This window comes from Ornithorhynchus anatinus, chromosome 5, assembly GCF_004115215.2.
Source record: "Ornithorhynchus anatinus isolate Pmale09 chromosome 5, mOrnAna1.pri.v4, whole genome shotgun sequence".
Lineage (NCBI taxonomy): Eukaryota > Metazoa > Chordata > Mammalia > Monotremata > Ornithorhynchidae > Ornithorhynchus > Ornithorhynchus anatinus.
The window spans coordinates 80,033,255-80,057,114 of record NC_041732.1 but is presented as its reverse complement, the minus strand read 5'-3'; the positions used below and the strand labels follow the sequence as shown (position 1 = coordinate 80,057,114).

Sequence of the window (23,860 nt, the reverse complement as noted above, 5' to 3'; positions counted from 1 at the left end):
GCTGCCCGGTCGCGCGCTCGTCCGCGCGCCTGTCAATCATCATCATGGCGGCGGGCCCGCCTCAGCCCGGGGCGGAGGGCCCCATGGCCGGCTCGGCCCAGGGGGAGCGGCCCCCCGGTGAGGACAGGCCGCGGCCCGGCGGGGGCACGGCACCGAGGCGCACGTTCGCCCGCCATCCCCGCTTCTCCTCAGGGGCCCTCCGAGGGGCCTGTCGGGGGGCAGCACGGCCCCGCGGGGGGGCTCAGGCCTGAGGAGGCCAAGGCGGGGGTGGCCTCAGGGACCAGACATCGCTGTGGGGGGCTGGGGGTGGGGGGCTCCGCCCGAGGCGGGGAGGGCAGACACCCCCTGCGGGTCGGGGGGGTCGGGGGGACGCCCCCCCCGGGCTTATGCTAAGGGCCCGTGTGTCCTAGGGGCCTTGGTGGAGCGCGGCTTGACCACTTCGGGCCTGGGTCTGGTCAACCTTCCCGACGGCCACCGCGCCGCCGACCCCCTGGACCTCGTGGAGCTGGCCCACCAGGTGCAGAAGGTGAGGGGCAGCACCCGCCGCTTCCTCCCCACCCGGCTTGGGAGTCAGAGGGCCTGGGTTCGAATCCCAGCGCTGCCACTTGTCAGCTGGGTGACTGGGGGCCAGTCACTGCTCGGGGCCTCAGTTCCCTCATCTGTAAAATGGGGATCAAGACTGTGAGCCTCACGGATGAGCCTGTATCTACTCCAGCGCGTAGTGCTCTGCGCCTAGTAAGCGCTTAACAAATGCCAACGTTATTATTTCACTCCCCTCGGCCTCACGGACCTCAGCTGGAAAAGGGGGATGATTCTTCATCATCATCATCATCATCCTAATGTTGGTATTTGTTAAGCGCCTACTAGGTGCAGAGCACTGTTCTAAGCGCTGGGGTAGATACAGGGTCATCACGTTGTCCCACGTGAGGCTCACAGTTAATCCCCATTTTACAGATGAGGGAACTGAGGCCCAGAGAAGTTAAATGACTTGCCCACAGTCACACAGCGGACAAGTGGCAGAGCCGAGATTCGAACTCATAACCTCTGCGTGGTTCAGTGGCAAGAGCCCAGGCTTGGGAGCCGGAGGTCTTGGGTTCTAATCCCGCCTCTGCCACTTGCCTGTTGTGTGACTGTGGGCGAGGCACTTCACTTCTCTGGGTCTCAGTGACCTCATCTGGAAAATGGGGGTGAAGACTCTGAGCCCCACGGGGGGCAACCCGATTACCTTGTATCTACCCCAGCGCTTAGAACAGTGCTTGGCACGTAGTAAGCGCTTAACAAATACTGCTTTTTGCTTTTCTCTGACTCCCAAGCCCGGGCTCTTTCCACTTAGCCACGCATAAGAACGATGGCAGCTATGAAGCGCTATGTGCCTAGCACTGTTCTAAACCCTGGGGTTAAAAAAAAAAAGGTGGTATTTGTTCAGTCGTATTGAGCGCTTACTATGTGAAGAGCACTGGACTAAGCGCTTGGAATGGACAGTTGGGCGACAGAGACCATCCCGGCCCCATGACGGGCTCACAGTCTAAACGGACAAAACAAGATAACATCGTCAAGGTCAGTAGAATCAAGGGACTGTACAGCGTGGCTCGGTGGAAAGGGACCGGGCTTAGGAGTCAGAGGTCGTGGGTTCTAATCCCGGCTCCGCCACCTGTCAGCAGTGTGACTTTGGGCAGGTCACTTCACTTCTCGGTGTCTCCGTGACCTCATCTGTAAAATGGGAATTAAGAATGTGAGCCTCACGTGGGACCACCTGGTGACCCTGTATCTCCCCCAGCGCTTAGAATGGTGCCTGGCACATTAGTAAGCGCTTAATAAACAACATTCATTATTATTAAATAGGGTAATATATACAAATGAGCACGGTGCTGAGGGGAAGGGGGAAGAGCAGAGGGAAAGGGAGGGCTCAATGTGGGAAGGCCTTCTGGAGGACGTGAGCTCTCAGTAGGCTTTGAAGAGGGAAAGAGATCCCTTCCCCCCATCTTTACTATGTGCCAAGCACTGTTCTAAGCACTGGGGTAGATATAAGGCCATCAGGTTGTCCCACATGGGGCTCAGCTTCTCTAGATACAAGGTAGTCAGGTTGTCCCTCTTGTAGCTCACAGTCATCATCCCCATTTTGCAGATGAGGACACTGAGGCAAAGAGAAGTGAAGTGACTTGCCCAAGGTCACCCAGCTGACAAGTGGCGGAGCTGGGATTGGTACCCATGACCTCGGACACCCAAGCCCGGGTTCTTTCCACTAAGCCACACTGCCCCAGGTGGGACAACCTGAGGAGCTTGTTCTCCCCCCAGCACTTAGATTAGTGCTTGGGACACGGTACTTAATAATGCTTAGGATGTGGTAAGTGCTTAATAGATACCACAGTTATTAGAATTAATAGCCCTCAATTAGTCAGTGATTAAGCAACAGAAACCGGGGACGTACTATGTGAAGAGCACTGGACTAAGCGCTTGGAATGGACAGTTGGGCGACAGAGACCATCCCGGCCCCATGACGGGCTCACAGTCTAAACGGACAAAACAAGATAACATCGTCAAGGTCAGTAGAATCAAGGGACTGTACAGCGTGGCTCGGTGGAAAGGGACCGGGCTTAGGAGTCAGAGGTCGTGGGTTCTAATCCCGGCTCCGCCACCTGTCAGCAGTGTGACTTTGGGCAGGTCACTTCACTTCTCGGTGTCTCCGTGACCTCATCTGTAAAATGGGAATTAAGAATGTGAGCCTCACGTGGGACCACCTGGTGACCCTGTATCTCCCCCAGCGCTTAGAATGGTGCCTGGCACATTAGTAAGCGCTTAATAAACAACATTCATTATTATTAAATAGGGTAATATATACAAATGAGCACGGTGCTGAGGGGAAGGGGGAAGAGCAGAGGGAAAGGGAGGGCTCAATGTGGGAAGGCCTTCTGGAGGACGTGAGCTCTCAGTAGGCTTTGAAGAGGGAAAGAGATCCCTTCCCCCCATCTTTACTATGTGCCAAGCACTGTTCTAAGCACTGGGGTAGATATAAGGCCATCAGGTTGTCCCACATGGGGCTCAGCTTCTCTAGATACAAGGTAGTCAGGTTGTCCCTCTTGTAGCTCACAGTCATCATCCCCATTTTGCAGATGAGGACACTGAGGCAAAGAGAAGTGAAGTGACTTGCCCAAGGTCACCCAGCTGACAAGTGGCGGAGCTGGGATTGGTACCCATGACCTCGGACACCCAAGCCCGGGTTCTTTCCACTAAGCCACACTGCCCCAGGTGGGACAACCTGAGGAGCTTGTTCTCCCCCCAGCACTTAGATTAGTGCTTGGGACACGGTACTTAATAATGCTTAGGATGTGGTAAGTGCTTAATAGATACCACAGTTATTAGAATTAATAGCCCTCAATTAGTCAGTGATTAAGCAACAGAAACCGGGGACGTTCCCAGTCCTCAAGAGATTGACAATCTCAGGCAGAAAAAAAGGATTTACCAGTAAAGGGAGCAGTAGGAAGCAGCGTGGCTTAGCGGAACGAGCCCAGACTTGGGAGTCAGAGGTCGTGGGTTCTAATCCCGGATCCACCACCTATCAGCTGTGTGACTTTGGGCAAGTCACTTCACTTCTCTGGGCCTCAGTTCCCTCATCTGTCAAATGGGGATGAAGACTGTGAGCCCCATGTGGGACAAACTGATGACCTTGTATCTCCCCCAGTGCTTAGAACAGTGCTTGGCACATTGTAAGCGCTCAGCAAATACCATCGTTATTATTCAATATTATTATTAGGAAGAGATGCTATTGATGCCTGTTTACTTGTTTTGATGTCTCTCTCCCCCCTTCTAGACTTGAGCCCATTGTTGGACAGGGATTGTCTCTATTTGTTGCTGAATTGTACTTTCCAAATGCTTAGTACAGTGCTGTGCACACAGTAAGTGCTCAAATGCGATTGAGTGAATGAAAAGGATATAGCGGGAAGCGACATGGCCTAGTGGAAAGAACGTGGGAATTAGAGGACTTGGATTCCAATCCTGGCTTTTCCACTCGCTCTTTGGGGTACCTTGGGCAGGTTGCTTAACTTCTCCGTGCCCCCATTTACTTCATATGTAAAATGGGATTAAATACTTGTCCTTTCTCATACTTACGCTTTGAGCCTTGTGTAGCACAGGCACAGAGTTCAACCCTGGTGCTTGGAACGTTGCTTGGCCTGTAGTAAACATCTAACAAATAACACAATTACTATCATTAGGTACCCTGGACTTCAGAAACTCTAATAATAACAATTACGGTATCAGTTAAGTGCTTACTGTGTGCCAAGCACTGTTCTAAGTGCTGGGGTAGATCTAGGGTAACCAGGGTGTCCCACATGGGGCTCACAGTCTTCATCCCCATTTTACAGAAGAGGTCACTGAGGCCCAGAGAAGTTAAGTGACTTGCCCAAGGTCACCCGGCAGACAAGTGGTGGAGCCGGGATTAGAACCCACGTCCTCTGACTCCCTAGCCTGGGCTCTTTCCACTAAACCACGCTGCTACCCTGGATGGAGCAAAAGCCTGGGAGGCAGAGGGAGAGAACCTGGGTTCTCATCCTGGCTCTGCCCCTTATCTGCTGGGTGACCTTGGGCAAGTTACTTCATTGTGCCTCAGTTATGACCGCTTGGTACAGTGCTGTGCACGCAGTGAGTGCTCCGTAAATATGAGTGATTGAGATAACTCAGAACAAAGAATAATAATCGTGATATTTGTTAAGCACTTACTGTGTCCTACTATGATTACCTTGTAATCGGGCTAGGCATAACTCCCGTCCCACGTGGAGTTCACAGTTTTAATCCCCATTTTACAGATGAGGTAACGGAGGCACAGATGATTTAAGTGACTTGCCTGAAGTCACACAACAGAGCTGGGATTAGCACCCAGATCCTACCGACTCCTGGACCTATCCTCTAGACCACAGTCTTTCTCCTGAGGAAATCTTTCATTAACGGCATCACCCTTTGATCTCTAGACACCCTCCATTTATCCCTTATGGTCACACCCTGTTTGGACTCTATTCAACCTTTTTTTTTAAAAAAAATTGGTATTTAAGTGCTGACTGTTCTGGGCACTGTACTAAATTCTGGGGTAGACACTACTAAGCGTTGGGTAGATTCAAGCAAATCGGTTGTACAGTCCATATCCCACCTGGGGATTACAGTTTTAATACCTGTTTTACAGATGAGGCAACTGAGGCATCTAAGAAGTGACTTGCCCAAGGTCACAAAGCAGACAAATGAGGAGTCATTTCCTGATGCACAAATCTATGATCTGTACTCTCCATGCCTGGCTGCTGTCTTCATCCACTGTTGCCCCGCTTGCTGTCTTTGTTCCTCCCAGGGCATCCCAGCGGTATCGTGCTTTCAACTCTTCCCACGTCTGTCCCCTCCCTCATTCATTCATTCAATAGTATTTATTGAGCGCCTACTATGTGCCGAGCACTGTACTAAGCGCTTGGAATGTACAATATACACTCAAGCCGTTACCCCAGCTTGGAACACTTTCTCCCCATCAGACAAGCCGCAGCTCTCCCCACAGTCAAAAGTCCCTTAAAATCCCCCACCTCCTTCAATAAACTTTCCCCAGTTGATTTTCCAGCGCCTTGAGCCATATCTCCTTTATGAACTTATTTACACTCCCCCTTAAGCGCTCATCTAATTATTGGGGTACTCTTTCGGCCACTCTAGTTTGTAAATATTTTTATGTTCTGTCTGCCCCGTTAGAATGTAAGTCCTCTGTGGGCAGGGAGAGTATCGCTTCTTTGTCCTCCGATTCCCAAACACTTACTACAGTGCACCACCCAAAGTGGGCATTCAGATGCTGCTGCTGCTAGTGAGTCAGTTGGACGTAGCCGACAGAATACGGGCCTGGGAGGTCATGGGTTCTAATCCTGGCTCCGCCACTCGTCTGGTGCGTGACCTTGGGAAAGTCACTTCATTTAAGTGCTTAACAAGCACCATAATCATTATTTTTATTACTGCTACTATTCTCCATCAGCCTCTCAGCCTAACCCGATTCCCAGGACCAGATAGATGAGCGCCCTAGAGAGTGGCTTCGCTTACCTTCATGGGATTGTGTTCTGTCTCCTACAGGCCGACGAATTTGTCCGCGCTAATGCCAGCAACAGGTTGACCGCTATAGCTGAGCAGATCCGACATTTACAAGCCCAGGCCAGAAAGGTAAGCCGGACACCAGACTGGGCGTCTCGCTTCGCCCGAGTGCATACTCCGATATCACGTACTGCTCTTTAAAATGACTCCAGGGAGCTAGGAGAAATAATGGAAAAGCCACGGGAAAGTAGAGTGACTTTGGAGGGGGCGGAACTAGTTTTTTGGATTTTGGGAGTCCCCTGATCTTCCACTGCTCAGATACCACCTCAATTGGGATCGGTCCACTTTGTGCACTTCTCAGATCTTGCTTACCCAAAATGATAACAGTTGTTAAGTGGCGGCTGAAGTACCGTGCTGAATGCTGGCAAAAAATACATCGATGAGAATGAGACACGGTCCTGGCTCCCCAAGTGATTAATAGTCTGTAAATAGAGGGGGTGGGACAGCGGGCGACAGGTGCCTAAAGAAAGGGGAAATGATAAAACAAAAACATAAGGGACAGTGACAATGAAAGGTCGAATTAAAACATTAACAAACTGTGTCTAGGGGAGTTAGGTCCCTCGCGGTTCAAGAGCTCAACAGTAAGAGTAGCAGGGGGTGGGGTGGGGATGGGGAGAGTGTGCTGAACTTCTCCCTCCGGGAAGGGAGAAAGGGCCGAGAAATTTGGAGAGAAGCTGCAGGTATTCCAATTTAGGGCAGAGGGACTTGTCAGCGTGGCCGTAGCGACAAGGTCAAGGAGGTCTGGATCCCGCTATGTAATGCCAGGCCTTCTGGCAGGAGGTAGGGCGGAGGTGGTGCGCTCGGGTTCTCCCCTCCACCGTGTCTCGGCCTGCTCGCTCAAGGTGTTAGAAGAGGCCCGCAGAGATGCCGACCTGCACCACGCGGCTTGCAGTTTGGTGAAGAAACCTGGCAACATCTACTTCCTGTATCAGCGGGAGAGTGGTCAACGCTACTTCTCAATCCTTTCTCCGAAGGTAGGAGGCGGCTTTCCTGAGGGAGGGCAGAGCTCTGGGTCGTCCAGTCAATTGTATTTATTGAGCGCTTACCATTTGCAAAGCGCACAGTACAATAAACAATAAATAGATGACAAACTGACGCGTTCCCTGCCCACAACCAGCGTGTCAGAAGATAGTTTATCTAATGGGCTGCTCAGCTCCTGGTAGGCAAGGAACATGTCTACCAATTCTGTCATATAATAATAATAATAATAATGTTGGTATTTGTTAAGCGCTTACTATTGCAGAGCCCTGTTCTGAGCACTAGGGTAGATACAGGGTAATCAGGTCGTCCCACGTGAGGCTCACAGTTAATCCCCCTTTTACAGATGAGGTAACTGAGGCACCGCGAAGTTGTGACTTGCCCACAGTCACACAGCTGACAAGTGGCAGAGCCGGGATTCGAACCCATGACCTCCGACTCCCAAGCCCGGACTCTTTTCACTGAGCCACGCTGCTACTCTAAAATGGGAGTATTTGTTAAGCGCCTACTATGTGCAAGGCACTGTTCTAAGCGCTGGGGGGGATACGAGGTCATCAGGTTGTCCCACAAGAAGCTCACAGTCTCCATCCCCATTTTACAGCGGAGCTCACTGAGGCCCAGAGAAGTTAAGTGACTCGCCCAAAGTCACACAGCTGACAAGCGGTGGAGCCAGGGTTAGAACCCATGACCTCTGACTCCCAAGCCCGGGCTCTTTCCACTGAGCCACACTGCTTCTCAATGTGGGACATGCAGTGTGGGACATATACATGCATATGTATATGTGTTTGTGTGTGTATATATATATATTGGCTCACTCACTGGCTCAGTCCCTGGAAATTGGGTCCGGGCACGGGGTCAGAGATATATATAAATAAGAGAAGCAGCGTGGCTCAGTGGAAAGAGCCTGGGCTTCGGAGTCATAGGTCATGGGTTCGACTTCCGGCTCCGCCACTTGTCAGCTGTGTGACTGTGGGCAAGTCACTTAATAATAATAATGTTGGTATTTGTTAAGCGCTTACTATGTGCAGAGCACTGTTCTAAGCGCTGGGGTTAACACAGGGAATCAGGTTGTCCCACGTGGGGCTCACAGTCTTAATCCCCATTTTACAGATGAGGGCACTGAGGCACAGAGAAGTTAAGTGATTTGCCCACAGTCACACAGCTGATAAGTGGCAGAGCTGGGATTCGAACTCATGAGCCCTGACTCCAAAGCCCGTGCTCTTCCCACTGCGCCACGCTGCTTCTCACTTCTCTGTGCCTCAGTTATCTCATCTGTAAAATGGGGATTTAACTGTGAGCCTCATGTGGGACAACCTGATGACCCTGTATCTCCCCCAGCGCTTAGAACAGTGCTCTGCACATAGTAAGCGCTTAACAAATACTAACATTATTATTATTATTAGTAGTATAAATATGGGTGTGTATATGTATGTATATTCACAGCTCTGCACACACACACACACATAGGGTATTTGTCAAGCGCTTCCTTTGTGCCAGGCATTATACTATGCCCTGGGGTAGACTAATCAGGTTGGACACAATGTCCGACCTGGGCCTCTCAGTCTTAATCCCCATTTTACAGATGAGGGAACTGAGCACAGAGAAGTGAAGTGACTTGCCCAAGGTCACACCGCAGACAAGTAGCAGAACTGGGAGTAGAACCCAGGTCCTCATGACTCCCAGGCCCGTGTTCTACCCACCAGGCCATGCTGCTTCTCAGAGAGTATATTGTACTCTTCGAAGCACTTAGTACAGTGCTCTGCACACACTGAGCACTCAGTAAATAGCACGGATGGATTGTTTAGCTCCTACTGACCGTTCGCCGTTATTGAGAGATCCCTTAGCTCTCCGAAGGGGAGGGAGTTTGTGGAAATGATTGAAAGAAGGTAAATGAAACCGCAGTTTGGATCTGCGGTGCTGTCCTTTAGTTCACATCGGCTGCAAGGACCTAAACTGTGCCTTTTCTGGACCCTAGCCGTGGACCATGCATTAATTAATGTTGGTATCCCACTCTTTTATAGGGAAGTATGTTGTTTTTGAGGGGAGGGGGAAGGGACCGGTAGAAAATGGAGAAGTTTTGCCTGCCGGTTGCTGTAACGGAAGCCTCTCTGTCGTCTTCTGTAGGAGTGGGGGGCCAGCTGCCCCCACGACTTCCTGGGGGCCTACAAACTTCAGCATGATCTGTCCTGGACGCCGTACGAAAACGTGGAGAAGCGAGAAGCTGAAATCAGCATGGTGGAGAAGCTATTGAGCCAGCAGGCATCTCTGCCCCCTTGCACAGAGCCCAACTTCCAGGGACTGAGCCAGTGATAGCCAGAGCCGCCCAGGCTCCGGCAGCTCACCCAGAACCGATTCTCTTCAGACCTTCTCGCCCCGGGGGGAGGACTTCCATTCCAGTGGTCCCCACGGGGAGGAGAGCAAGACTGGGACAATTGCTAATTAAAGTCTCCTGGGGCAAGGAGCCAAGGAATCAGGGAACAGTCACTTGCCCCCTGATACTCTAGGCATCTAGCAAGTCACTTCCTCTCCCCCGTCCACCTCCCTCCCGGTGATTGATTGTTTCTGGCCCTCTCCTCCCTCCTCTCTTTTCTCCAGGCAGATTGGGGAGTGAAGTGTGATCATTTTCGTGGATCTCCCTGCGCACCTAGGAGAGAACAGGGATTTCTGTTTATTCCCTGTACTTGTTAAGCACTTCCTATGTGCCAAGTACTGTTCTAAGCACCGAGGTAGATACAAGTTAACCTGGTTGGACACAGTCCCTGTCCCACGTGGGGCTCCCACTCTTAATCCCCATTTTACAGATGAGGTTCGTAAGGCCCAGAGAAGTGATGTGACTTACCCAGGGTCATGCAGGCAGACGTGTGACTGAGCCGGGATAAGAACCCGTGACCTTCTGACTCTCAGGTCCGTGCTCTATCTACTACACCGTGCTGCTGCTTCTAGTTTAGTCCCCACCCTCTTCTTTTTTGACACTTCATTCTCTGTGTCTCCAGCTCTTCCATGCTTTTCTCTTCTCTGCCAGAACCGGATTTTGTGGTGACTCTTTTCAAAAATGCGGGACAAGGACAAACAGCTTGGGAAAGGGGCTGGGGGCAGGGGGTGAGACATCCAAACCCCCTTGGGTTTTGTCCCGGAGGTTTCGTTGACTGGCTTGGTTGGGGCCTGGTGAGGTCTTAGGCTGGAGAAGGGGATCAGAGAAGCTAGATCTGTTTCTAGAACTGAGCTCAGTCCTGAGACTGGGACCTGACTTTGCCAACCCGGAGGCTTAATCCAGTGAGGATACCGAGATAGCTTAGTCGTAGGCCTTAGACAGGCCACGAGAGTGCCCGTTCTGCTGTGGCCTATGCCAGTGAAGACCGTTGTTCTTGACTACGGGTATGCCAGTCTCATAAGCTGCTGCCACTGCGTACACCTTGGCCCTTTCACTTGGCAGCCTCAGTCCCGGATTCCGAGACGAATCATCAAGAGAAACAGAAGCGCTGAGTATGGTGCTTTGTGCACAGTAAGTGCTCCAAAAAATACCATCGAAGTGGTCGAGCATAGTTAAGAGGGTGGCTGGGGGAGCCTAACCGTAGTTCCCGTGACCCCAGCTCAGCCTCTTGCTGTCTTCTCTCCCTCCACTCCCAAATTCCGTCTCCTCTGCCCATTCTTTTCCTCTCTTCACCTGCCCTTTAGGCGGTTCCTCCTAATTGAAAACCCAGTGGCCGCTCACCTCAGCAGGACCCCCAATGGAAAGAAAAACTCTTCTGACTGGCCTTGGGTTCCATTAGGACATTTAGAGGTTGAATATAGGACTGCCACTGGTGACTAATTTCTGATTCCTGGAAGAAGTTCCAACCGGTCAGCCCTGAACCCAGACTCCCCCTTGAGATCTGGGGAGCTGCGGTGCGAGGAGAAAGCCTAGGGATTAAAGAAGGCTGTTGACAAAGTCACCTGATATTTCCAAGAAGGTGGGGCAATCCTGGGGTATTAGTTATAGCTTCCACCTTCCTCTTGCTGCTTTCCCCTTAATAGTAATGATAATTGTGGTATTTGCGAAGCACTTATTATGTGCCGAGCACTGGGATAGGTATAAGATAATCAGGTTGGACACTGTCTGCATCCCACAGGGGCTTCACAGTTTTTCCCTACTTCCCACACGGCCAATTTACCCTTTCGATACGAACCAAAGCCCCAAACCATCCAGCCAGCTTGTCCTTTCTAAACATCGGTAGAATCTGTCCCTGAGTCCGCAGAACTGTCCGGAAAGAGAGACAGTTGGGCCCTTTCTACCTGTACCTTATGCTTGCTAAAACTTGTCTTCCTCAAATCTGTTTACGTGATCTTTCCAATTTCCCTGTTTCCCTCGATTCTAGAATACGATTATGTGGTCACTCACACCAAGGTTTCTGTTCGCCTTTAGATCACTGATTTATTGTTAATAAAATCAAATGGAGAAGGGCACCCGCCCAGCTGTTTCCTAGGAGATGGTCCCTAACACCCTATGCGATCACAATCCCAAATGATGAGGCGAAACAATGGCCCGCTGGAAAGCGACGGCAGCAAGATGGACTTGCGTGGTGAGCGGCCGACAGGAGAGGGAGGCTTTCCCCGAACGTACCATCTGGGAAGACTGCTACTAAGAAGAAGAATTGAAAACTGAGTCAGCTACAACGACAGCTCAGCGAAGAACAATCTGTGTGCCTAGTGTGGAAAAGACTTGGACATTTATCAGGTTGACCATCCTCGTCCTTATCCATTAAGTAGATTGACGGTAGTGGCAGCTGTAACCTGAAGAGCAGTTCTCCATTTATCGTTATCGTTATTTTCTAGTAGATGCTTGGGTAGGTGCAAATTCCTTAGCCCCATCAAATCCTGGCTTGACACTTTGGAAAGTTGTCCAATGATGACCTCCTTTCTCAATCAATCATTCAGTGGTATTTGTTGAGCCCTTCCTGTGGGCGGAGAACTGTACGGAGCACTTGGGAGAATGCAACAGGTTTTTGTTTTGTTTTTTGTGGTATTTAAATGCTTACTTTGTACCCGTCCCTGTACTGGGTGCTGGGATCATTACAAGCTAATCAGGTTGGACACGGTCCCTGTCTCACGTGGGGCTCCAAGTCGTGATCCCCATATTACCGTCGAGGTAGCTAAGGCACAGACAAGCGACTTGTCGAAGGCCCCACAGACAAGTCGCAGAGCCGGGAAACGTGTTCCCTGCCCACAAGGAGCTTACGGTCTAGAGGAGCTTTCTCCCTTTAAGGAAGTTTCTAGGAGATTCCTCGGTGTCTCGTTCCTGGGTAGAGCATGGAAACCAGGGGCAGAGGAAAGAGGAGGCAGGTAGGAGAAGGGTCAGAGCTATCCACGGTGCTGTGTTGGGGCAAGTAGAGGTAGATAGTGCAAGAAAGATGTCCCACGTGGGGCTCATGGTTTCAATCCCCATTTTTCAGATGAGGTAACTGAGGCCCAGAGAAGTGAAGTGACTTGCCAAAGGTCACACAGCAGGATCTGGCCCCGGGCTCCATCTGCCCTCTCTCTACCTCCCTATTAGGGCTGCAGAAATTCTGGTTTGAAGGAGCAACTGTTCTCAGGAGTCTCCAGGACCAGAGTTAAAAATCCTGGCCAAATGGAACCGCTCAAGCCGGGCAATGTACCACCAACAGGCCTTTCCCGGACCTAAGGTTCCAAGTCTTAACCCTGGGGCTGAGGGAGGGGGGCTCCCTGGAGATACTGGCGCCGGGCACCCTAATCTAGCCCTTCCCATTCCTCGGTCCCACCCAAGCTCTGGCCCCACCATCCGTTCTGGAAAGACTGAGGAAAGAGGAACAGCACGGGAAGGTTCTCTTGTCAGATCCGTTCCCCGTTGGACGGAGGGTGGAAGGAGGTTGTGAAGTGTGTGTGTGTGTGTGTGTTTGGTGGGGGGAGAGTGAGGTGGGGGAAGGTAGTGCCTCAGTTACCTCATCTGTAAAATGGGGATGCGAGCCCCATGTGGGTGAGGGGCCGTGCCCAACCCATTTTGCTCGTACCCACCCCAAACGCTTAGTAAAAATTGTGGTATTTAAGCGCTTACGATGTGCAAAGCGCTGTTCTAAGCGCTGGGGGATACAAGGTGATCAGGTTGTCCCACGTGGGGCTCACAGTTTTTTTAATCCCCATTTGACAGATGAGGTAACTGAGGCACAGAGAAGTTAAGTGACTTGCCCAAGGTCACACAGCTGACTAACGGTGGAGCCGGGATTAGAACCCATGACCTCTGACTCCCAAGCCTGCGCTCTTTCCACTGAACCACGCTGCTAGTATAGTGCCTGGCATATAGTAAGCACTTAATACCATAATTATTGGAATACGATTGAATGAATGACATAGTAAGCCTATGTCATTTCTAAGTCCTGGCCCAGCTGTCTCTCCCACAGTTGGCTTTCACCTCCTCCCTAACCCAGCTTCTCTTCCTTTCAAACAAGCCGACTTAGTACAGTGCCTGGAACGCAGTAAGTGCTTAACAAATACGATATAATCATTATTATTATTAGTGCTTTCGGAGATTAGAGACTATAGGGTGAACGGGAGGCTGGATTCATTCGTTCAATCATTTATTGAGCGCTTACTGTGTGCAGAGCACTGTACCAAGCGCTGGTTAAGCTCAGGGCTGGATAAACCCTGAACATCGGTCTTTAAACGATGCTAAGGCCTCAGCCTCGTTCAGGGAGATGGGGGTTATTTCAGTCTGCCTGGGAATTGCGTAGGTCAATCTCTGTTTTGTCAGCTCATTATGGGCAGGGGACGGGTCTGCCAACTCAAATTATACTTTCTAAGGCACTTAATACAGTGTTCTGTGCAGAGTAAACACTCAATAAATTCCACCGAATCATTGATTTTGTAGTAAAGGAGAGCTTGGCGAAAGGGGAGCGAGGAGGCAGTTTTCTGTGGTGCCTCCCCTCTTGACTGTAAATTCGTTGTGCGCAGGGAATGTGTCTGTTTATTGTTGTGCCGTACTCTCCCAAGCGCTTAGTACAGCGCTCTGCACCCAGTAAACACAATAAATAAGACAGGAGGAGAGAAGGAGGTGGATCAGTGAGGGAGAGTAGGGAAAGGCATTCCAGGCGTGGGGAATGGCTTGGAAAATTATTTCAGGGAAGGAGATGGGAGGCTGAGCAGGTCTCCTTGTTTGGAAAAAAGAGTAGCCGGGTTAGGAGGTGAAAGTCAATTGTGGGAGAGATAGCTGGGCCAGGACTTAGAAATCGGTGGTATTTATCGAGCGCTTACTATGTCATTCATTCATTCAATCGTATTACAATAATTATGGTATTTATTAAGCGCTTACTATGTGCCGGCCACTATACTAAGCGTTGGGGTGGGTACCAGCAAATTGGGTTGGACCCAGTCCCTGTCCCACGTGGGGCTCACGGTTTCAATCCCCATTTTCCAGATGAGGTAACTGAGGGCCAGAGAAGTGAAGTGACTTGCCAAAGGTCACCCAGCAGGCTAGTGGTGGAGTCGGGATTAGAACCCAAGACCTACGCCAAGCTGCTGCTTGAGTATTTATTGAGCGCTTACTGTGGGCAGGGCACTGGACTAAGCGCTTGGGGGAATACAATAACCGCACGTTTCCTCGAGTTCTCTCTCCCAAGTCCGCTCCGCTCTCCCCGACCCTGGTCTTAGCCGGGGCGTCTAGGCCCGCCGTCCCCGAATCCAGAGCCCGCGGGGGCTTGGAGGCTGAAGCCGCAGGTTTCCAGCTCGGCCCCTGGGGCACAGAGCGGGAGGCCTCAGTCTGTCGATCTGCAAAATGGGGAGGAGCAGAATCTGCGGCAGTGGGTGGTGGGGGGGGAGGTGGAGGAGAGTCCATCCGGCCCCGCCCTCGACCCCCACACCCCTGGATGGATTGTGAGCTCAGCAGGCTCGGGGTGGCAAGGCGGGTGAGGGACGGTGCGGCCCGGAGCCGCCTTGGCTGCCCACCACCCCATCAGGAGCGACCCCCGACCTCCCCAGGAATGCCCCACCTCCAGGTGGGTCGCAGGCAGGGACCCCCGGGGTCTGCAGGGCTCGGAGCGGGGCAGCGCCGGAGACGGGAGCCTGGACCTTTCAGGACCCAACGTAGCCGCATGGTGTCGTGGACAGATCGTGGGCCCGGCAGGCGGAAGGTCATGGGTTCTGGTTTCGCCTCCACCACTTGTCCGCTGTGTGACCTTGGGCAAGTCACTCAGCTTCTCTGTGCCTCATTTAACTCCTCTGCAAAATGGGAATTGAGACTGTGAGCCCCAAGTGGGACAGGGACTGTGTCCAACCCCATTTGCTTGTATCCACCCCAGCGCTTAGTGCGGTGCCCGACACATAGTAAGTGCTTAACGAATGGCATTATTGTTATTATCAAAATAATAATAATAGGGCTCAGGCCGGGCACTCCTGCCCAGCAGAGTCCAGTTTAAGGGGGGAACCAGGCTGTGGGGGAAGGGGATGGATGGGGCCGGGGTCCTGGGTCTGGAAAAAGAGGACAGGGAGGCAGGAGGGGAATCTGGAGTTGGAGGACAATCCAAAGAGGGTCGCCTGGTCCCCCTCTAAAGACTGGAGATGAAAACTTAGTAGGATCTAGGGGTCTGACTGCCTACACGGCTTGGGGGTCGGGGGTTCGGAAGGAGAGCCTAATGCTGGGGCTTGTGTCCCTTGTACCTCCCTGGATTGCTTGACTCAGATGAACCGAGGCAGAAGGTCCCAGGAGTCACCCGAATCCAGCGGAGATGTGGATGGTGGCAACATGTCTTGGTGAGTGGGGGGGGTCGGCCTCGGGCCCCTCTGGCTCTGCCTTTCATTTTGATTTTCAGGGTCCCATTTTAACTTCCCCGTGGAAAGCCCCTCTCTCTACCTCACGGTTGTAGGGAGGGCAGACCACCTCGGGCGGGAGGGGGACAGAGTCAACTCCGTCCTCTAACCCCCACGTGCTTCCCCCTGGGTGGTTTGGGGTCTCCTTCCGGGCCGCAGGAGAGCGGGCAAACTGAGGCAGAGCCCGGCGGGGAGTTGGACCGGACACATTGAGAGGGTTGCAGGGGAAAGGCTCCCGGGAACTTTTCTTTACATCCTAGGAGAAGCAGGGATGTCTTGGGGGGGTGTTCAAGGCCAGCTCTTCATGTGGCCAGAAAATCTGGGACCTGGTCTGCCCCGGGCTGGACTGATAACAGGCCTTATGCCCCAGAGTCCAAGCTTGGAACTGGGCTGGCTGTGATGTCATTTCCTGACTCCAGGCCAGTCGCTCCTCCTACGCAGTTGCCACAGGGTTGTTGGACTGGCATCTCCTTCAGCCCAGCGGGGACACGTGCGTGGTATAACTACCCCGTGTGCTTAGCCGTGGCAACTCCTCTGGACTCCAAGCCCAGAACTTGTACATCTATACCTATTTTCTTTTTCTCCAATCACAAGCGTTTTTTTTTTTAGTGAAAACCACTCCAACACTATCCCTGATTGGAGCCACCAATGGAGAGGCCCTTGGGAGGGGCAGGCAGGGCCGGCTGCGTATTTTACAATCCCGGGTTTAGCGGTTAATGGCCACAGGTCGTACCTGGGCCTCCCAAATGCCCAGTTGGAAATTCACATGGCACCATCCGAGGCTGGTTTTTGCTCCTTTTGTAAAATCCCTTCCAGAACCTCTAAGCCCGCTCCCGGCGTTGCTCTCCCCAACTTCCAGCAGCTACTGGGGTGTCCGGCAAGGGCCCCTGGGGAATCCAGGGGTTGAGCCGGAGGCCGTAGGGAAGCCGTGCCGGGGAGTGGAGCTGGTTGAGCAGGGGTCCCCTGCGAAGGGAGGTGTCGGGGTCGGGGCAGGGGAGCTGAAGCGAGGCCGCTGAGTTTACTCTGAGGAGGTTGGGCCGACAGAGGAAACTGCAGCTCAGTAGCGATTTCAAGTCCCACATTACTAAACCGTTAGACCGAAATGGCCGCCGCTCCTCAGCCGCCAGTCCTTAGCCTCCCTGACCTGAAACTCGGAAGCCGGGAGGGACAGAGTGTTGATCCTTGCCGTCCTCGTTGGCAGGTGCCCACGGTGGGGGGGGGGGGAAACCCGAAATCCAAACAGGTTGACTTGATGGCGGCCTTACCCTGCCTCACCTGACCTCCCCGTGGATCCTCAGGACCGCATCCCAGGAAATGGGAAAACCCGGGTTCGATCACAGCTGTAGAACTGTAACTCCGATGGTTAGCTACCGGGCTCTCCTGGCGGCCCACACTCCAGTGGACCGCCCCCTCAAGACATCCCCCTACTCCAATCCCACCGTTGCCTTGCCTCTCACTTCTGCCTCTGTCTCTCAGACCTGGGTTTATGCATCAAGCAGCTCTTCTGGAACAACCAGTCCCGGTTCACCAGGTTTGCAAGGAAAAATGTCGCCAATACTTTATCCGTTGCTAATATGATCACAGGCCTCTCCTCCATCTTCTTCAGTTTCAATGGGTAGGTGTGGGGCCGGCCTGGGGCCCCCTGCGGTCGGTGTTTATCTCAGGTGCTTGGGAGCCCGAGGGATGGGGGGGCCACCGCCAAGCCCCCTCCCCAGCTCTGGGTGGGGGTGGCCTGTTGGGGAGGCTCTGCCTTGGGCTGGGGCTGGCGGGGGGATGGACACTCCGATTCTTCCCCCAAGGACCCCATCTTGAGGGATCCTGATTTTGGGTCTCGAAAGAAGGACGCCTCTCTTCTCAATCACTGCCCAGATATGTTCTGAGTAGGAGAGTTTGGGTCTGAGGCCGGCAGATTTAATAATGGTAAAATAATAACGTGGCATTTAAGGACTTATTATGTGTCAAGCACTGTGCTAAGTACTGGGGTAGATACAAGATAATCAGGTTGAACATAGTCCCTGTCCCACATGGGGCTCATAGATGAGGTAACTGAGGGGCAGAGAAATTAAGTGACTTGCCCAAGGTCACACAGCAAGTTCTTCAAGGTCTCCAAGTTGCAGAGCCAGGGTTGGAACTCAGCTCCTCCTGAATCCCGGGTCCGGGCTCTACCCACTAGGCCATGCTGCTTCCCGATTTGACCCCGGGACAGAGAAAAGAGCTGCCTTGATGCTGACAGTGGCATCTGTTATGCAGTTATTATGTGCCAAGCACTGTACTGAGCACTGGGATGGGTACAAGAGAATTGGATCAGACCTGGTCCCTGACCCACAGGGGGCTCACCAATTGAGTAGGAAAGCGAAGGGGTATTTTCCTTATCTGTCGGGTTCACCCCCTGGCATTTGGGGGCTGAGACGGGGTTGACCTTAGAAACCTCAACTCCACAGGGGTTGGAGAGGTTATCCAGAGGGCAGGCTCAAGTGGGACTTTTAGTCCAGTCGGTCAGAAAGCCCCCAGTAGATTCATTTTCCCCCACCCCATAATAATGCAGTTCATCCTTAAGAACATTTTTTAGTAGTTACCTATGAATGAATCAGAGCCAGTGTCAGTTGAGATTTTCAATTTAATGCACTCCAATTTAGGAACTCCTGAGGTTCTTTAAAGTTTATGGTTCTGTTGGATCACAGTACCCATGTGAGACCCAAGAAAGAAATTTGGAAATGTTCCTTAGTCAGTTGGGAAACTCTGTTCTAATTCCAGAGACCCTAGACAAAATCCAGAGAGACCCCACCCCCCAGGGACTTTGAGTACTGCCCGGCCCACGCCTCTGACCCTGTAGACCAGAGATGTGCCCAGCAGTCTGGGAAAATTGAGGGGGGGGGGGGGGGGGAAGACCAGTGGTTTCCCAGTTTTCCAGGACCCGTGAGTGGGGAATAGGGTCTGGGACCTGTCCAGGGTTGGGGAGCATCCATCCCCATGTAAGAATGACCAAGCTGGACCCGGGACTCAGGGGAACTATGGAGAAGCCTGGCTGCGCCAGCTCCCTATCACGGTTGCTCTCCTTTCCACACTTCAGAAAATGCCAGGGGGCCTGTTGGCTGCTCCTGCTTGGCTTCCTGCTGGATCTGGCCGACGGGGCCGTGGCTCGGCAGCTCAACACCTGCTCCACCCTGGGTGAGTCGTGGGCTCGGGCCCTGTGCTGCTGAAAGCCTCTCCTCTCTCTCTCTCTCTATGATGCAGTTGGTAGAAGTTGTGAGTGAACCCGGGATGGGGGACTGGAATTCTTGGAATAAGATTCCGGGGTAAGAGGGTTAGGCAGACCTTCCTCAGTTTGAAGTGCACTCAAACTTCTCAGCCCTAGCCATTTGGTGCCCCTGGGTCGCCCCCAGCCACCGGAAGGAGACACAAGATGGGCCTGGGCTAGCAAGGCTGAGCAGGTTGGGGAGAGAGGAGAAAGGGTCCTGGGTAACTTCTGCCGTGGCTTCCTCCCCGCGGCTGCACGTTGTTCTCCATGTGCCGAGCAGGAGCCAAAATGGATGACTTTGCTGACTTCACCACCTTCGGGATTGCCACGGCCCTCCTCCTGCAGGTGGATGGCCTACTCAGCGGACTTCTGGCAATCTTCTATGTCCTGGCTGTGTTTCTCCGCTTGTGCTTCTATTCAACTGGTAAGAAAACTACCCCTACGTCACAGATTTAACCTCCTCTGGTTAGGCATTCTATCTCCCTCCCTCCCTCCCCTGCTAGACTTTAAGCCTGTAGTGGGCAGGGATTGTCTCTCTTTATTGCTGAATTGTACTTTCCAAGCGCTTAGTACAGTTCTCTGCACACAGTAAGCGCCCAATAAATCTGATTGAATGAACGCATGAATTTCCGGCTCCCTTTTCTCCCGAGGTGGGCAAGAGCATTAGGATAGTTGTGTGTTTTTGGTGTAAGCATTTTGGTTGATGAGTTTGGTGGTTTGGCTGCCTTCTGCTTCCTTCTCCACTCCACCCCCATACAAAAAACCCAAAATACTAGAACTGCCTCCTCTACCCTCCTCCTTCCCTTTAGGCATCTTGGGGATGCCTGGGGCAGTCGGTCAGTCAGTCGTATTTATCGAGCACTTTCTGCATACAGGACACAGTACTAAGCTCTTGGGAGAGTACAGTATGACAGACACGCTCCCTACCCGCAACCGGCTGACAGTCTAGAGGAGGAGCAGACATTAATATAAATAAATAAAATTATGGATGTGTATACAAGTGCTGTGGGACTGGGAAGGGGGACGAATAAAGGGAACAAGTCAGAGTGACGCAGAAGGGAGTGGGAGAAGAGGAAAGGATGGGGCTTAATCAGGGAAGGCCCCTTGGAGGAGATGTGCCTGCAATAAGGCTTTGAAGGTGGGGAGAATCATTGTCTGTAGAATATGGGGGGAAAGGGCATTCCAGGCCAGAGGCAGGTGGTGGGTGAGAAGTAGACGGCGAGACAGACGAGATCATGGAAAAGATGGAAAAGTGAGGTTAGCATTAGAAGAGCAAAGTGTGTGGGTTGGGTTATAGTAGGAGAGTAGCAAGGTGAGTAGGAGGGGGCGAGGTGATTGACCGCTTTAAAGCCAATGGTGAGGAGTTTCTGTTCGATGTGGACGGAGATGGGCAACCACTAGAAGTTCTTGATGAGTGGGGAAACATGGCCCGAACATTTTGGGGAGAGACAGGAGGCAGGAAGGTCAGCAAGGAGGCTGATAAGAGTAATCAAGGTGGGATACGCTAAGTCCTTGGACTAACGTGGTAACAGTTTGGATGGAGAGGAAAGGGCAGGGTTTAACCATGTTGGACGGTCAAACCTTCAGCATTTAGTAATGGATTGAATATGTGGGTTGTACGAGAGAGAGGAGTCAAGGTTACATCAAGGTTACGGGGCTTGTGAGATAGGAAGGATGATGGTGCCGTCTACAGTGATGGGACAGTCAGGGGAAGGACAGTGTTTGGGTGGGAAGATAAGGAGTTCTGTGTCAGACGTGTTCTGTTTTAGGTACAACTGAGCAATGGCTGATCTGAGGTTGTTGAACTCCCTACCCTCAAGCTGCTCCCAGCCAAGGCGCGGAAAGGTGGTTGCCCAGAGGGGAGCAAGCTTCCACCCCACCGCTCCCCAGCCCAGATCCTCCCTGGAGTGGGTTTGGATCCCGGGGGCTGGAGCGAAGGGGGATAGTAAATCCATCCCTATTTTCCCTCGGACACAGGAATTCCCTTCACCTACCGGGGACTGCCCTGCCCATACGCCGGCTCCTTCTTGGCTTCAGTCTCCCTCCTGACGAGCAGCAACGTGGTGATCTTGCGCAGCCTGGCCCTGCTCATGATGCTCTTCATGGTCGACCAGAGTTATTACCCCCACGATAAGGTCCTGGAGTCACAGAGGTGGAAGAAAGTGGTCTTTGCAGGCGGTGAGTCCACCCGGGGAAAGAAAGGACCTGGGAGAGGGATAGCGGTCCTCCAAGAGCTCTGGCAAGGAGGGTCAGTCGTGAGGGAACTCTCTAGAATCTTCCCTAGACCGTAGGCTCGCTGTGGGCAGGGAACATGTCTACCGACTCTGTTATACTGTACTCTCCCAAGTGCTTAATGCAATGCTCTGCACAAGGTAAGCGATCAGTAAATATGATTGATGATGATTAAAGTTCAGAAAGGAGGACCAGAAATTCAGGGGAGCCTTGCTGTCCATAGACTGCTCCCGGGGGGTTTTGGGGGTACTGAGGAGTTGTTTTTGGTGGGAGGGAGGAGTGACGGGGGATGGGAAAGCCCCGAAACAGAACCGAGGAGGAAACTAATAGCCACTTGCCGGGCTCAACCCTCTCAAGGAAGGGGCAGCCCGAGGACTCAGTGAAAGACTGTTGGGGGTAGGATGGGATAAATAGGCTGGGGGAAAGGGCAGAGCCTGAATATTTCCAGACTAGAGGCAGGAATTTTCTTCCTTCCTCTCCACCTTCTCCCTTCTTTGACTCTCACCCTGATGTCTCAGGACTTGCCCTCCTCTTCACTCAGCACTTTCTTCACTCTCACTTCAGTCTCATCCTAGCCTTCTCTCAACCCTATTCCTCCCTCTCCTCTTCCTCCTCGTCCTGCCCCACCTCTTCCCTTTCTTCCTGGCATAAAGGTGAAAGGGACAGAAAAGATGATCGCAGGGCAGGATAAAGGATATAAGGAGAGGATAGGGAAAAATCAGATCCTTTGAAAGGACAAGAGGGAAATGAGAAGCACTGTAAGGTGACCAAAGAAACAAAAAATAGGAGAGTGGAAAGGGACAGAAGAGGAGTGAGGCAGAGACATATTCAAAGTTGAAAGAGAAAGATCAAGACAATGAAAGAAGAGGGGAACATTCAGGGAGAGGAGAAAGTAGAGAAAAAAGGAAAATCAGGAAAGAAGAAAAAGTTCAGCATCTATCCAACCTCTATGAAGAATGGGTATTTTCATAAATTGAATTTTAAGTAAAATTCTCATGCTGAGACTCCCCTTCTTAATTGGACATTAATCCCCCATTCCCTTTACTGCCTAGACCTTCAACAGGTTCCCTGAGGGAACTTCTTTCCTAACTTAACATCTTAACTGCATCCGGGAATGTCTTGAGTCTGGAACCAAGTTGACTCTGCTCCTTTTCTGGATGGCACTACAGAGCCAACGAGTCAGGAGGTAGATTCAAGATAAAAATTCAGAAGTCCCAGATTCCCAGGGAAGTGAGACATTGGTGAACTGTCATTTCTGAAAGGGGGTCTAGGCGGGGTTCTGATAAACTGTCTCGAATATCACGAGGTCAGCATCGACCATCTAAGACTCACCGCTGAATGACTGGCACAAGAGTAACGATAACTATTACTATATTATGTTCTTACTATGTGTCAAGCACCCGGTTAAGCACTGGGATAAATGGTTTATTCTGTTGTGGGCTGGGGGAATCCTTATTTTATTGACTGAAAATCTGTCCCGGGGTTAGATACAAAACTTTCCGAGGCCTAGCTCCAGGGGAACTGGGGATGGGGAGGAAGGGTTGTTGTCTCCTGGGATCTCCGGGTGTGACTTGTGGAACCTTTATTTTTCAGGTGTTTTCATGTTGATCTGGTCTTCCTTGGACACGGCTTCCTTCTACTTCCTGACCTGGGCCACTTCCTACATCATCTTCCCAACAGCTCTGTGGGGTAGGCTTGCTTAACGGAGGAGCCGGGATTAGGGCGAATGGACAGCCCTGGGCTCAGTCGGGAACCTGCCAGTCACCACCACCACATTCCTGATCCTCACTAAATCTCTGGTCGTCCCCCGCTCCGGACAAGCGGCGTTCAGGTCGTTTCTGTAAACGTGAATCCGAGCAGCGCATGGGTTGGGAATAGCGGCTTTTCCCCTTCACCACCCACAGGCCTTCTGCGTGCCCGTCCTTCAGGCCACCCTGTCGAAAGCAATAAAGAACCGTGTTGGCACTTTTAGGCTAGATCTCAACTGTGGAAATAACCAAGTCGGTGGTCCCCCGTCACTGGGAAGAGAATGGAAGCCATCTGAATTGGTTTAACCCAATCAACTTTAATTAGTGTATCAGGATCTGATGCATCACTGGACATTTCCCCCACTAGCTGTGAATTTTCTAGAACCTCAGAGCTCTTCCCTGGTTGTTTCGGAAGTCAGTCTTAATCCCCAGGGGTGCCCTTCTGGGTAAAAAAGGGGCAGGGGTTCTTTTATAGGATAAGCTGTAACTTGTCCAAGGCATATCAGTGAGTCAGTTCCCCAACTAGGAATAGAAGCAGCATGGCATAGTGGATAGAGCCCGGGCCTGGGAGTCAGGTCATGGATTCTCCTCCTGGCCCACTTGTCTCCTGTGTAAGCTTGGGCAAGTCACTTCCCTTCTCTGGGCCTGTTACCTCATCTGTAAAATGGAGATTGAGAATGGGAGCCCCATTTGGGACAGGGACTGTGTCCAACCCAATTAACATATATCCACCCCATCGCTTAGTACAATGCCTGGCACATAGTACGCG

The 23,860-nt window shown here is 52.0% G+C and overlaps 2 protein-coding genes across 5 annotated transcripts; both read left to right on the top strand.

Moving 5' to 3' along the window:
- Nucleotides 1-9,541, top strand: C5H1orf50 (chromosome 5 C1orf50 homolog). Its single transcript, XM_029064454.2, has 5 exons — nucleotides 1-117; nucleotides 411-526; nucleotides 6,085-6,171; nucleotides 6,945-7,076; nucleotides 9,205-9,541. Exons 1-5 carry the CDS (start codon nucleotides 45-47, stop codon nucleotides 9,388-9,390), a joined length of 594 nt encoding a protein of 197 aa, XP_028920287.1. The 5' UTR covers nucleotides 1-44; the 3' UTR covers nucleotides 9,391-9,541.
- Nucleotides 9,542-9,995: 454 nt separating this feature from the next.
- TMEM269 (transmembrane protein 269) lies at nucleotides 9,996-23,314 on the top strand. 4 transcript variants are annotated; one of them, XM_029065436.1, is made up of 7 exons: nucleotides 9,996-11,794; nucleotides 15,746-15,816; nucleotides 17,350-17,488; nucleotides 18,944-19,041; nucleotides 19,392-19,535; nucleotides 21,089-21,289; nucleotides 22,937-23,314. In XM_029065436.1, exons 2-7 carry the CDS (start codon nucleotides 15,792-15,794, stop codon nucleotides 23,044-23,046), a joined length of 717 nt encoding a protein of 238 aa, XP_028921269.1. In that variant the 5' UTR covers nucleotides 9,996-11,794; nucleotides 15,746-15,791; the 3' UTR covers nucleotides 23,047-23,314. The 4 variants fall into 4 exon arrangements, with proteins under 4 accessions (XP_028921269.1, XP_028921270.1, XP_028921272.1 ...); XM_029065437.2 differs by lacking the exon at nucleotides 9,996-11,794 and adding an exon at nucleotides 11,801-11,903; XM_029065439.2 differs by lacking the exon at nucleotides 9,996-11,794 and adding an exon at nucleotides 12,577-12,740.
- Nucleotides 23,315-23,860: the final 546 nt, after the last annotated feature.